The sequence below is a fragment of the Haemorhous mexicanus genome, chromosome 6 (genome assembly GCF_027477595.1).
Source record: "Haemorhous mexicanus isolate bHaeMex1 chromosome 6, bHaeMex1.pri, whole genome shotgun sequence".
Taxonomy (NCBI): Eukaryota; Metazoa; Chordata; class Aves; order Passeriformes; family Fringillidae; genus Haemorhous; species Haemorhous mexicanus.
This window is the reverse complement of record NC_082346.1, coordinates 43,941,476-43,954,958: the sequence shown is the minus strand read 5'-3', so window position 1 is coordinate 43,954,958 and position 13,483 is coordinate 43,941,476. Positions and strand designations below refer to the sequence as shown.

The following is a 13,483-nucleotide window of genomic DNA, read 5'->3' as shown; positions in this document are numbered from 1 at the left end:
CATGGGACCAGATGGGATGGCATGGGATGAGATGGGATGGCATGGGATGGCATGGGATGGCATGGAACCAGATGGCATGGGACCAAATGGGATGGGATGGGACCATCTCCTTCAATGGAGCTGGGCAAATTTATGTGTTGCACATGGGGACAGAGAAAGGCAAGAAGCAAGATGGTTTGGCTTGGCATTGAGTGGCTGAGGGCCTAGTCTCTGCTCCCAGCGCTGTTAGTGCATCTTACATAAGAGATCATAAATGAAAATGCAGCCACTGGGATGGGTGGAAATGAAGCAGACAGAGTCTGGCCCTCTGTGTAGCAACAGTTAAAATCAGTCAGTTAAAATCATTGCCACCTGCAGTGTGGCTGGGTGGTGGTCATGTGCAGTACACGTAGTGCACTGGCTGCTAGCTACCATTTTTGAAGAGCAAAAATAATTTAGGAACTGCTTTTACAGACCCAGTGGAGGGACATCTTGATAGCAGAGGCAGCAGCCATGTGACAGTGGGGAGAGAGATTGCTTCTCCCAAGAGCACTGCTGCAGCCAGCAGGAGGATTTATCCAAGTCTATTTTCTGGAATTGATTTAACACTGTATTCATTTATCTACAGCTTCTGCTGAAACATTTCATATTTCAGATCTGATTTCAATGTTTCCAAGGCTGAAAGGCTTTTTTCTCTAGGGAGGAGCAGTTCTACAAGAGAACAACAAGTAGGAGCCCTAGGGAAGTAGCAGAGGGAAGGAATATTTTATCTTTAGTAACTGGTCATTTCCATTTTGGAGGCAGTGAAAGAAGAACCATCTGGTGTGTGCTGAATATTCACTACTTAAACAATGACTTGGTTATGAGTACGTGCATGTGTTATTGTTATTTATTATTTATAGGATTCCCTAGGTGTGCTTGATACTTCACAAGCAGAAAGGAGGACCAGGGCTCCTGCATCTTGATGTGCACAGTATAAATTTGACACAATGCTCAAAGGATCCAACAATGGCAGACAAGGGTTGGACAGCCAGCTGGGGGTGAAAAGGAAGATGCCAGACCTGTGAAAAAGGACAGTGCACAATTTCTGGAGCAGTAGCTGCTTCTACTGACTTTGATTACTTCGGAAGACCATCCTCACATATTAATGCCTGTTAGTTTGAGGCTTAATCCTCCCTTGCAATGAATGCCATTTGCATTTATTAGTTTAATTTTCTACTCCTTAAGAGCTCTGTTGCTGCAATGTCCTGCCTGTAAATTGTACAGAATGTCGGGAACCTTGCTCCAATAACTTTCTGTGATAGTCACCTGGGAGTGATGGGTCTGCTCAGTTGGCTTGAGCATTATGGCTCAGGAGCTCCAAATCAGTCAGCTGAGATGTTTTTAGAGATGTTTTATTGTGTACTTTACCTGACAGTCAAAGTATCTTGAAAGCAAGAAGAGTCCCATCAAGTGGCAGCATGACACCTTGTTGTCAGCATATAGCATCTGGAACTGAGGCCTGCTGAGGATGTTGGGAATTCGAGACCACCCTTACGCCTGGAGAGGATGCTCAGAGCTTTGCAGGAACAAAATGCCTATAGTACTTCCCCCTCTCTTGTCCTTCTTTTTCTTTCCATTAGTGGACTTTTTCCATAGGGTGTTTTGCCGCAGCATTCAGCCATTCTTCCGGTGCTGAGACAGAATAATGGGCAGGGTTTGATGAAGGGAGCAGCTATAGGCACTGGAAGGGAAGAATCTTGAGTCTCTTAGGGGAAGAATTCCCACACCATTATGAGGACAGAGTTCAGTGGCATTTGCAAGGCCAGGGGGATGGAGGAGAGAGTGGACCACAGCCAGGGACAACAACCCTGGCCTGAGCTTGGGCCCAAGAGTGCCTTCCCTCCCACAACACTCCCTTCCCACCTATCATCAATATTTTCTTTTCCTGCTGTTGTGCTCTGGCACACTGAAAATTACTTGACTGCAAAAATTTGTTTCCTGACACCACCAACAAGCAGCAAATAAATGAAATGTTGATTTTTGCAACAGCTTTCCTGACACAGCAGGGCACACCATAAATTGTGGCTTAGAGCCCTTTTTTCACGCAGGCTGTTTCTCCATTGCATGGGCCAGCTAGAATGGACCAGAGCATCATGAACAATGTGATATCCCAACTCCTTGGAAACGTGTTACCATCTCTTCCTTTGTTAATAAAGATCCTCCCTCAGCACAACTGAAGCAGCTCAATGAGCAATCTACATAACTTAAAACCCAGCTGCCTGAAACCATGCTATTGGTCTTGCCTGACCTCAGTGCTGGATGCCCCTCTCAGGTGCTTGTACAACAGGAACAATACCCTAGGACCTTTACTCTTTCTTTCAGAGGTTTTCAAGCATAATCCAAGAGGAATTATTTAAGGACTTGGATGGCTTCATCCAGGGAAGACATGATAGCTACTTTCAAATATGTCAGAGACTGTAGTGAGGAAAGGGTTTATTTTTCTCTGAATCCGCCGGGATAAGGACTAAGACCTTAGACTGCTGCAAAGGAGTGCCACATTATGCATAAAATGAATAAGAAGAAATTCCGAATGAATAAGAAGTAGCTGAATGGAATGCCTGGAGGTGGTGGAGAATCTCCATCATCTGAGATCTTCAGGACTTTATCAGACTTTGTCTGCAAAGGACAGGTAAACTTGAAACAAGAGTACGGAAAATTGGGAAAGATGATTGAGTTGGCCTCTGAAGGCCATTTCTCACTGTGAGTAGAAGCTTAGCATTAGATTTGTGTTTATGGAAGATCAGATCCTGACAACCTATGTAGTATAACCCAGAACTGAATCAGGAAAGGGCTAAGCACCCTTTTGCTCTCAGCATTCATGCCTCCACCTAGGCAGATTTGAAGCTGGTCAGCATAAAGGCATGCAGCTCAGCCATGCTGTATTTATTTGGTTGTTAAACTGAAGACATTAGGCTGACCCTGTTACTTTTCTTGGCCATTCAGCTTTACCTAATCAAACAGGAAACCTCTCCAGACACTGTGGGTGTTCAAATTTTGAAGGCTAACTACCCAGAAAAAGAAAAATCAAACCAAACCAGAAAACACTTCATAAAACTTGCAGTTAAGTGATAATTTAAATCAAGCAGCACCTGGTTTACAACAGAGAGAATTCATTTCTTTAAAAATGTCACAACAAATAGCAGAGGTTAAATGACTCATTCCAGAGAAAAATCACCATCAGACTGTATCTTGAACAATAAACTAACGGCGTGGGCTAAGGCTATGCTCCTTTTGAGATGGAAGAAATTATACATAATTTAAGATGCAATGTAAAGTGAAACCTTCAAAGATGTTGGGCAGACTGTACCAGAGCATGGCATCAACTGGAACAGTATTTTATTCTGTTTGAAATCTCTGAGCACAAAGAATTAGAAGATCCAGGGACAAAGCTATGAAAACTGTCATCTGCCAGTCATTATCAAATGTAGCCCAGATGACTGAATGGGAGGATGGAATCACCAGCTGGCTGACAACTGATAGATTCTGTCAGTGGTTTCCTACCCTGCTTGCTAAAGGGACATATTGGGAAAGAGTTCGTTCGAGGGAAAGTCCCTGCACACAATTGGCCAGTAGGGAAGAGTGCAGTGGTGACACTCAGAATCGCCAAGGCTGGGGTGAGAGAGGGACTGGCTGTGGTATGCTGTGCTAATTTCTGGAGAACATCTGCACAGTAGGTAATGAGAACAATAAACTGCTCTCATATGTGTTTCTTATGCCCAGCTGCCAAGTTCTTCCAGACAAAGGCACATAGCATAACCCTTGCCATACTCAAAAGACAAGAAAATCTTGACACATGAGTGAAGTGATTTTACTTCTGGCTGAAAAGCAGAATGGGGAAATACTCCATCTCCTGGGTCACAACCAGACCCAGAGAAGAAAAAGGGAGAAAGTATTTCTGAGTGCCACTCACCCAAGCTGTCTCATGATGTTGATTTTACAGCAGGAGAAAACCCAATTCATGCAGTACATGTTGTACTTTTTAATGCTTGCTCCAAATTAACTGCTGTTCCCATTTTTTGCTTACTTCCTGTGCTAATCTCCTTATTTACCCATCTCTCTTATATACACACGCATATACATAGGCAAATTCATCCCCAGTCAACTTCTCCCCAAACTGCAAACAGCTCATAATATCAACATAAAAGCATTGAAAGAGGATATTTTGCTATATTATTAAATATGAATCCACTATTTTGACAAATCTTAAGCATCAATGTGCAGAAGCATTTTAATGAGAATGTGGGGAATAATCTGCTTCACCAATCTTCCATTCCAGTGGAAACCAGATTTCCCCTTCCCTTCCCTTCCCTTCCCTTCCCTTCCCTTCCCTTCCCTTCCCTTCCCTTCCCTTCCCTTCCCTTCCCTTCCCTTCCCTTCCCTTCCCTTCCCTTCCCTTCCCTTCCCTTCCCTTCCCTTCCCTTCCCTTCCCTTCCCTTCCCTTCCCTTCCCTTCCCTTCCCTTCCCTTCCCTTCCCTTCCCTTCCCTTCCCTTCCCTTCCCTTCCCTTCCCTTCCCTTCCCTTCCCTTCCCTTCCCTTCCCTTCCCTTCCCTTCCCTTCCCTTCCCTTCCCTTCCCTTCCCTTCCCTTCCCTTCCCTTCCCTTCCCTTCCCTTCCCTTCCCTTCCCTTCCCTTCCCTTCCCTTCCCTTCCCTTCCCCCACTTTGGCTACAGCTTTTGATGTTCCCTATGCAGGCAGGCTTAATGTCTTTCATGAGATGCAGTCCCCTCAGTCGAGAGTCTTTCGTGACATGAAAAGACTTCTCTGTAATTTTCTTTTTCTATTATTATTTTGATGTAAGCTGTTAAAATATGGAGAAAACACTGTCTGATTATTTAAAGATAAAACCTAGACTGGGTCATGAATCTCTATTGCAAGGCTTAGTCTACTTTAAATTGATGAGTTGAGGGAATATTGGAGGATTTTTATTCTCAGTAGTCGTGACAGGAGAATGAGGGAGGTGGGAGTGAAAACTAGATCTGCTCTGAGCAGCTTCCCCTTCAGTTCTGCCAGAGGTGTTTCTTAGCTGCTCGTCACTGCAGATCCAGTGCCTACAGGATTGGTTTGCACTTGCTTGTGTTATTGCCACTGCTTTTTTTCAGAAATGTCAAACCATTAAGGTTACATGGGAGAAAAGTTATTTCTAATGAAGAGCCCTTGAACACTTGGTTGCTGTCATCACCTTCCATGCTAGTGCACGTGCAGGAGACAAACACAGCCTATCTCTCCTCCAGTCTTCTCTCCCTAGAAACTGAGACATGAAACACACCTTCATTTTGCTCTGAACCTTCAGGCAAAGGGAGAGTCTCTTGTGATGTTGCAGAGTCTGTGCTGAGGGACTGGCCAGTAAACCTAGGACCTAAGATTATGTAAAATGAATTTTTCTTTGACTTTTCACCAGTGCAGAGTTTGACTGTCTCCAGGGACACAGCTGCAGCCCAATAGCCCTGTTCTCTCCCCTTCTCCTGTCATGAGTTGCTCATCTGTGGAAGGAGACAGGGATGCTATTCGTGAGAGCTGGGAGGGCGCAGCACGTAGGTGTGTAGGAGAAGGAGAGGCCATGCACAGAGCCTGTGTAGACAGTACAAGAAGAGCGTGGGTGGGCAGAGGGGGGTGAGGGTGTGTAACTGTCAGAGAGCAAAACACGTGTCTGCAAAACTTCTACCAGCACCAGGCTACTGCTACTGCCCAGGCACCACCTGCCCAGATCAAAGCCTTTCCTGCTTGTGTTAAGGGAGGCTTTGACTGCAACGACTCCCCCCGCATTTCCCGTTGCCTCCAATGCTGGTTCCCACAGGGCAGCTTTGGGGAGGCACGGGGACACACAGAAAACTCACCTTGCCTCCCTCACCCACACTGTGGGGAGGAACGGTGCTCTGCGGGCTGGAGGGGCAGAATGCTTCTTCCCACCCTTCTGCTCTCCCCGTGGGAGTTGTCAGGACCTCAGAGGCCCAAGAATACCTTTCTCTTCTCCTGGGCCGGGTTGTGCTCGCTGGGAGGTGGACGGAGCTGCTGCCGGTGCGGCTGGTGCTGAAGGGACAGCTACGGGGAGACGGGCTGGGGCGGGGGCAGGAACACGGGGAGGGAAGGAAGACGACCGGACAAGAACAGGACGCGGGAGGGAGCTATGGAGAGGGAGGGAGAAGGAGAAGTCCGGGGTTGAAAAGCACAGGGACAAGGACAGGAATAGGGAGAGACACGAGGCATTGGACGGAGAGAGACAGACACAGGGCAGGGGCAGAGAAAAGAGGGACAGGAATAGAGTAGGAAGGGAGAGGAAGAACAGGGCAGACTCCGGGCTGCACTCCGGCTCGGCTGCCGTGGGGATCTCGGCATGGCCGGCTGTAGTAGCGGCTCCGCAGCCGCCAGACACGCCGGTACCGGGCGGCTCCCGCCGCGCCTGGGGACAAGGGGACTGCAAGGCGGCAGCGTGCAGCCCGCAGCGCCGCGGGGCCGAGCCGGGTCCGGGGCAGCCGGGGCTCTGCAGACACCGGCGCTGGGGACTCCTTGAGGCTGCCGGCGCGAGTGTGCTCGGGGTGCAGGGGCACCCACACCGCCACCCAGCTCGCTGTCCGCCGCGTGTGGCCCCCCGCGCTGTCCTGTGCCCCGACGATGTAGGCTGAGCCTCGGGCCAGGGGGCGACCGCCTGTCCGGCGGGGATGCGTCGTGCCCGGCCACAGCTGCGGCTGCAGCTGCGGGGCTGCCCCGGCTCGGTAGCCGAGCGCCGCAGGTTGCATCCGGACAGCACTTGACCAGCTGTTTTTTATATTTTCTAATTTCGTGCAGAACAGGGCAGCGGTCATAGAGGTAATCTGTAGATCCGTGGCTTTAAGGGATAAATTAGAGCACTGGATTTGATCCGTATTGCAGTGGATTAGAGCAACCTCTCCCCCCTCCCCTTCTCCTCCTCCCACCCCTCCTTTCCAATTCACTCCCCCCTCCTCCAGCACCACCTTTTTTCCTCTCATGCAATACCAAAACTGACCCTGCCTGGCAGAGAGACTGCTAGGCGAACAGAGAAGTGCTCGCATCACCAGCACACCGCGGGAGCCGCCTCTCCCCTTCCAGCCGCTGCAGCCCCTCCGGGGCACCGCTGCTGCAAGTTCCCCGGAGGTTGGCGCCGGGGCCGGGGTGTCTCCTCCGGGAACCGGGGAGCGGTCGCTGCCCACGGGCTGTCCCTTTACCTCGGCCCGGCAGGGGCCGTGGGGCGGCGGCGAGGGAGAGCGGTCCCAGGAGGGCATTTCTCGAAGGCAGCGGGGCCGGGACCCGGCAGGAAATGGAAGGATGAAGTGTGCAGCCGGAGCGGTGATGTTCCTTCTCTCCTTGCTTTCCCCCGCAGAAACGTAATCCGCAATGCTAGTTCTCAGGTTGCTCAATGTTGTCGCTCCAGCCTACTTCTTGTGCATCTCCCTAGTGACCTTCGTCCTCCAGATCTTTGTCTTCATCCCCAGCATGTTCAGAGACCCTTCCACCACCCCACTTTTCTCGCCTGCTCTGCTGCATGGGGCCCTCTTCCTCTTCCTCTCAGCTAATGCCCTGGGCAACTACGTCCTTGTGATCCAGAACTCCCCCGAGGACTTGGGCAAGGACTTAAACTTGGGCAAAGGAGCTGAAGTGGCAGACTGGCTGGATGGAAGCAGGTCCCCTGGCTCAGCCTTGCCCGGCACTCACTTCTGTAGACTGTGTGCCAGAGTCACCCAGAGGCATGACCACCACTGTTTCTTCACAGGGAACTGCATCGGGAGCAGGAACATGCGAAACTTCATCATGTTCTGCCTCTACACCTCCCTGGCTTGCCTTGACTCCCTGGTGGCAGGCATGGCTTACATTTCTGCTACACTTTCCATGTCCTTTGCGGACCCACTGGCCTTCCTCACTCTTCTGCCTCACTCCATCAGCCAGTTCTTCTCAGGTAAGGACTCCTTGCTCAGAGATGAGGAGCATGTTCCCCCTCCAGGGCTTCTGGGATGGGGGGACCTGATCTTCCTTGGATAGTCATCTGTGTGGAGGTGTGGTATGGAAATGGGCAAGAGGGGCAATTGGCCTTCTTTGGAGGCTACAGCCAGCCTTTCCAAAAGACTTCGCTTCACCTGAAATAGAAGCTGGGACCCACTCCAGGTTACATCCATAGCTACATTCCCAATGCATTAGGCTCTGGAAAATGCCCCATAACCCACTTGGTGGTGATAGAATAGAGCTATCTGTTGTGCAGGACATGTGTTGTAATGAGACAGAGACGGATTTCACTGCAGGTATGAGGGATCTTTTGCCTGTCCTAGAGGTAGAGGTGGGAGCAGTCCTGTGGGCTATCCCAGCAGGTATGTCTTATCCAGGTCCACTCACTTCCTTCACTGTCACCCACCTCCTGCCTCCTGGCAGCACAAACTAACTGAGATCTTTTCATCCTTCCAGCACAGGAGAATTGGGGTTCAGGCAACAGAGATTGAGAGAGGAGTTAATGTGACATGATTAGGTACCTGTCTTGTGACCCCAGTCTGGGACACAAGTCCACAGAGAACCGTAGGAAATTCTCTGTGCTGCTCTTTGCAAAAGCTCCATACCAAATCAAATACGTCCTTCTCCTTGCTTCCATTCCTTACCCTTCTTTCTACTTCTTCCCCCTCTCTCCCTGCCTTCTGTAAATCTCCACAGCCCTTCTCCTTCCCTCTCCTGATTTTGCTCCCATAACCCATCCTCTGTTCTTGCAGGGCAAGAAGCCTTGCCTCTTCACCTTTCAACACACTCTCAAACTCTCCAACCTCAACCCTTCCTCTGTCCAAATCCAAGAGTTAGAGAGATCCTGACCTCAGAGAAGGGATTATGCAGACAGCCTAGGCTGCCACTCTGCCCTGAGAGCGACTGCAGAAAATTGCCATCTCCCCACTCTGAGCTCCTGCCTGGTACACTTACATCAGATCTTACTAGACTAAAATAGCTATCCCATGTATTTTAGCCTTGCAGGTTCAGCTGAACTCAGTAAGAAGGGAGTCTGTTTTGGCATTGTCACCAGAAGTGTTGATTAAGATCTGAGTGTGGAGACTCTACTGCTGGGAATACAGGAGCCAGAGAGGCCCTAGCTTGCTTTTCAGATTCCAGGCTGGGCTGCCATCTGAAAACAAACAAATATCTCTCTGCTTGGCAAATTTGCAGATTTGTCATGGTAGTCACTGAAAGACAATAAACATTAAATCCTGCCATGACATTTTTATGGAATAATTTTTCCAACTAGAAGAATTTTTGTAAATAATATTGCATGAGCTTTACTAGCATTAAAAACACTGGGAATGATTTTCCCCTGTGCCTAAGCTCTGCTCAGCACAGCAGTCTGGCAGGGGGAGCAGGGATATGGGAGGAGATTATTAAGGAATTAGTTCTCTCTGACTCTGAGGGCTCATCTGCACAGTGGTGGGTCCTGGCACATATTTGCAGAGACACTGAAGTGCTGCAGCTCTGGTGGCAGCAACTGTGGTGCCAATACAGCATGTGAACGGTGTTTGAGTGGGACACAATGGGGCTGGGTGCAGAGCTAAGAGCCAGAACACCCTTGAGAGGCAGCAGCTTCCAGCAGCTCCCACCAAACCTCTAGTTCTGCTGAGAAGAGAACTGCTGCCTCACACAGCAAGATACAGGCATGTGCTATCTGGACTGCTTGGGAGGAAGGGCCTACTGGGTTTCTACCAGGACATTTAACCTCCATTTCAGGAAAGAAAAACAGTCTTGAACGGTTACCTGGAAGGGTTGGTCACACAGTACTTTTCAGCTAATGTAACTGGTACTCAAGGGTTGTTGTATCATCCAAACAAAGAACTGCGATAGCAGGGAAAAAACTTTTATCTTTCTTCTTCTCCATCATGCCCACTGTACTGCAGAAGTAGTAAAGGAGGATGAAAGGTTAATCTGCTGGTTTTATGTCAACTAAGTGTTCCCTGCTTTCATGCTGGGAAAGTTTTCAGCTGGCTCATTCTGCCCAGACTGCACTCAGGTGTGGATTTCAGAATCTGACCCAAAGTCGATAACTAGAGCCTACAATACAGCTTTTCTGGCATGGATAATATATGGCAATATAACCTTGAGATCACACTGGGCCACATAGAGAAAAAAAGAATCCAAGACTAAATGAGACTGTGGGGATGAGGGGCAAATGGAGAGCACTATGGTAAAGATATCACATTGGACTACACAAAGTAAATTATAGAAAATGCTTTATATAGGTAGCCTGAAGAAAAGGTTTAAAAAATCATGTATCTGGAAGGGATGGCTCAGAGATGCTTAATATTTTCAAAGGGAAACAAGGGTAATTACTTCCTGAATGTTGAATCTCAGCAAGTCAGATAAATAAAGCCTACAGGTGCCTTGCAAAGGATCTAAAAAAAAGGTCTCTCCCCATATTCCATCATCTGCAGGGTAAAACAAATATCTGTCACACTCTGGTCCAGTAAAAGACAAACAGAGAATCCAGTATTTGGCTCTGGGCTTTTTACCTGGTAGATTAAGTTATTCTGACAGAATTGGTATGAGGATTTGTCATTATCCTAAGGGGCATGTTCTTCTTTCACTGTGTTGCATACGGAACCCATTGAGCTGAATGGGATCTAATAAGAAGGGAAAGATGACATTGCATTTAGGAAGAAAATTGAAGAATTCCTGCACCTTTTTCAAGTGAAGACAGTCTCTGAAAGCTTGAGGCTGTAGTCAGTGTCCTTACAAATTATCCTCAGAGGTGCCTGCCCCAATCTCTTACAGCACTGCCAGGTAGAAAAGATGGGATTCACAGATTGCAAAACCAGGTGATATCACCTAATCCAGCCTTCTGCATAAGGGAAGCAAGAGATGCATATCCAGTGACCCTTCTGTTGAACTTAAAACCTGAAACACCCATGTACCTCTTTTAGGCAGCACACCTCTATTTTCCATACAATCCCTGCTCTATCACAGGTGGTCTTGTAGAACCCATGGTCTTCCAGAGAAGGAGAAGTATGTGAGAGTTTTTTTTTCCTAAACCTTATAGGAACCAGTGAAAAGATATCAGCTATACCAGTATTGACACACATTTCATTTCCTTTGTGTAAACATGCCTGTGTGTAAATATGGGTGTTTAATAATATACCAATATGCACAAAATACATGCATAAAAATCATATGGGCACACAGAGAATTTTATATTAATGGGTTTAGCTCTGCTTACACACTTAAAGGTCACTCAGTGACACCTGCTGTTATACTAATATTTTCTAGAAGGAGTTCTAAAATCATTGTAGAGGAAAGGGCCTATAGGATATTTTATTCAAATATACTAATCACCAATATATATTAAAAAAACCCCAGTTGAATTAGGAGCTTCAGATATTCAAAGTATTTTGAGCATTCTAGCAGCAGCTGATAAAAGGAATTTGGATTGTATTTTAGAAAGGTTTCTGTTTCTTTCTTGCATCCACATGAAAACTGCCTTTCTCCAAAGGTAGGAAAGCCATTATTGATTTATTTTTCTTTTTTAACATTTTTATATATAGAGAGAAAAAGAGAAATCCAAAATATTTCTGCCTTGTGTTAATACAAACAGTAAGGCTTCTCAGAAGGATCTACATGCTGTAGGGTCCACTTGTCTTTTCAAAATCCTAAAAATCTTAGATTCCTTCTGATTAGCAGGTAAATCCTTAAATAAATTAATCATTCAGAATAATGTCTTACAGATATGCTTTACTTCTGGTTGAATTTGTCCCTGTAATCTAGATCCTCACATAAACAGCAAAATGAGTGGTGTACAAGAGACCACTATCATTTTAGCATTTCTGCAGCAGGTCCATTCATCAGACACTATGAAGGAAATTTAATACAGTTAGAGCAACCAGCCTGTCTTGTTCCTACCTCCCCGCTTTGGCCAGAGAAAACAGCTGGTTTATTGGTTCCTGGGACTGTGTTAACTGCTTGTGGGGTGTGTCTAAGCACTTTCTTTTCTTGTCCTCCCTCCCTCCTGGTTTTCAGGAGCTCTCCTTAGCTCTGAGATGTTTGTCATCCTCATGCTCTACCTCTGGCTTGGGATTGGACTGGCCTGTGCCGGCTTCTGCTGCCACCAGCTGCTGCTGATCCTGCGCGGGCAGACGCGGTACCAGGTGCGGAAGGGAATGGTGGTGAGAGCCCGGCCCTGGAGGGAGAACCTGCAAGAAGTCTTTGGCAAGAAGTGGCTGCTTGGACTTCTCATCCCTGTGCAGAATGTGGAGAGTAGCTACCGCAGGCAGAAAGATAAATAAATTCCGTGTGTGTGTGTGTGTGTGTGTGTGTGTGCATCCCATGCACACAACACCTTCCATGTTCTCTCCCAGTGTCTCCTGGATCACTACAGAGCTGGGCTACTCCATCTTTTGGGATTGCAGCCACTGTGGGAGGAAAGGATGGGCTATAAAACAGAATAAATTGAGCATATTTACATGGAAATCACAAACCATGTAGGTGAAATACTCCAGCTTAGTAGTCACATCACTGCACCTGCATGGGTGGCAACAGCCTTTGAAGTAGCAGAAAACTTAGTCAGACCCTCCTGTGGCTTCCTGTCTGAATCCCTCAGTCCCCAGCCCTATTAGTCACCCTATATAGTCTTAAAAAACTGCATCAGGAGCTTGGGCTGTTGTGGAAGACTGTAAAACTGGTGTCTAGTCTTAGGGAGGGTTTTGTGAAGTGGCTCTTTGGCATTTATATACATGAGGTGACTTCACATGAGAGCATCATTCCAGAATTGTTTGGACAATGATCTCAGGTTCATGATGTCATTCTTGGGATTGTCCTATTCAGGGCAAAGATTTAGCTTTCAATGATCCTTGTGGGTTCCTTCCATCTCAAGATATGGTTCTTGACTCGCAATACTGACAAGCCCTTAATGGCAGAACTGCAATGCAATCAAGCTGTCCTAGGAACAGGCTATGAACATGGTTAATGCATCAGATAAACCTTCTCTCCACAGGCCTAGAAAATCAGGAGGAAAACAAAAAGAAATTGAGAATTTCTCATTTCTGTTCTTGATCTGTTCCCTATACAATGATAGGTCAAGACTGTAGCTCTTATACTTATTTTTAGCAATCCTTTGTCCAATGACAGAGTCCAGGCAAAGCTGCCCTTCTGACAGGGAGCATCAAGCAGAAAAATCATGGTCAGATGGAGGGACAAGGAGAGGAAATCACAAAGGTGAATGAAAATGCTGTGTTTGAGAAGCTGTGTGATGAGACAGGCTATGCATACCTGTGAGAGAGACAGAAGGAAGTGTGGCCACACAGCAAGCAGTTGGGAGGGTGCCAAGAGCATTGCTGCTGTGTCAGAGCCCTGATGCATCACTCTCTCACAGGGAACACCTGCACCATTAGGGCTGTGAAGAGTGCAAAATTCCAGAAGACAGGGAGGTTTTCCAGCCCATCAGGGCACTTCATTTTGCACTAAAACAAACAGAAAAATGCTTTTCTCAGACATCCCTGACACAC

At 47.4% G+C, this 13,483-nt stretch overlaps 1 protein-coding gene across 1 annotated transcript; it reads left to right on the top strand.

The window, feature by feature from the left end:
* Window positions 1-7,184: 7,184 nt before the first annotated feature.
* Window positions 7,185-12,303, top strand: ZDHHC22 (zinc finger DHHC-type palmitoyltransferase 22). Its single transcript, XM_059848187.1, has 2 exons — window positions 7,185-7,929; window positions 12,000-12,303. Exons 1-2 carry the CDS (start codon window positions 7,371-7,373, stop codon window positions 12,263-12,265), a joined length of 825 nt encoding a protein of 274 aa, XP_059704170.1. The 5' UTR covers window positions 7,185-7,370; the 3' UTR covers window positions 12,266-12,303.
* The last annotated feature ends 1,180 nt before the right edge of the window (window positions 12,304-13,483 follow it).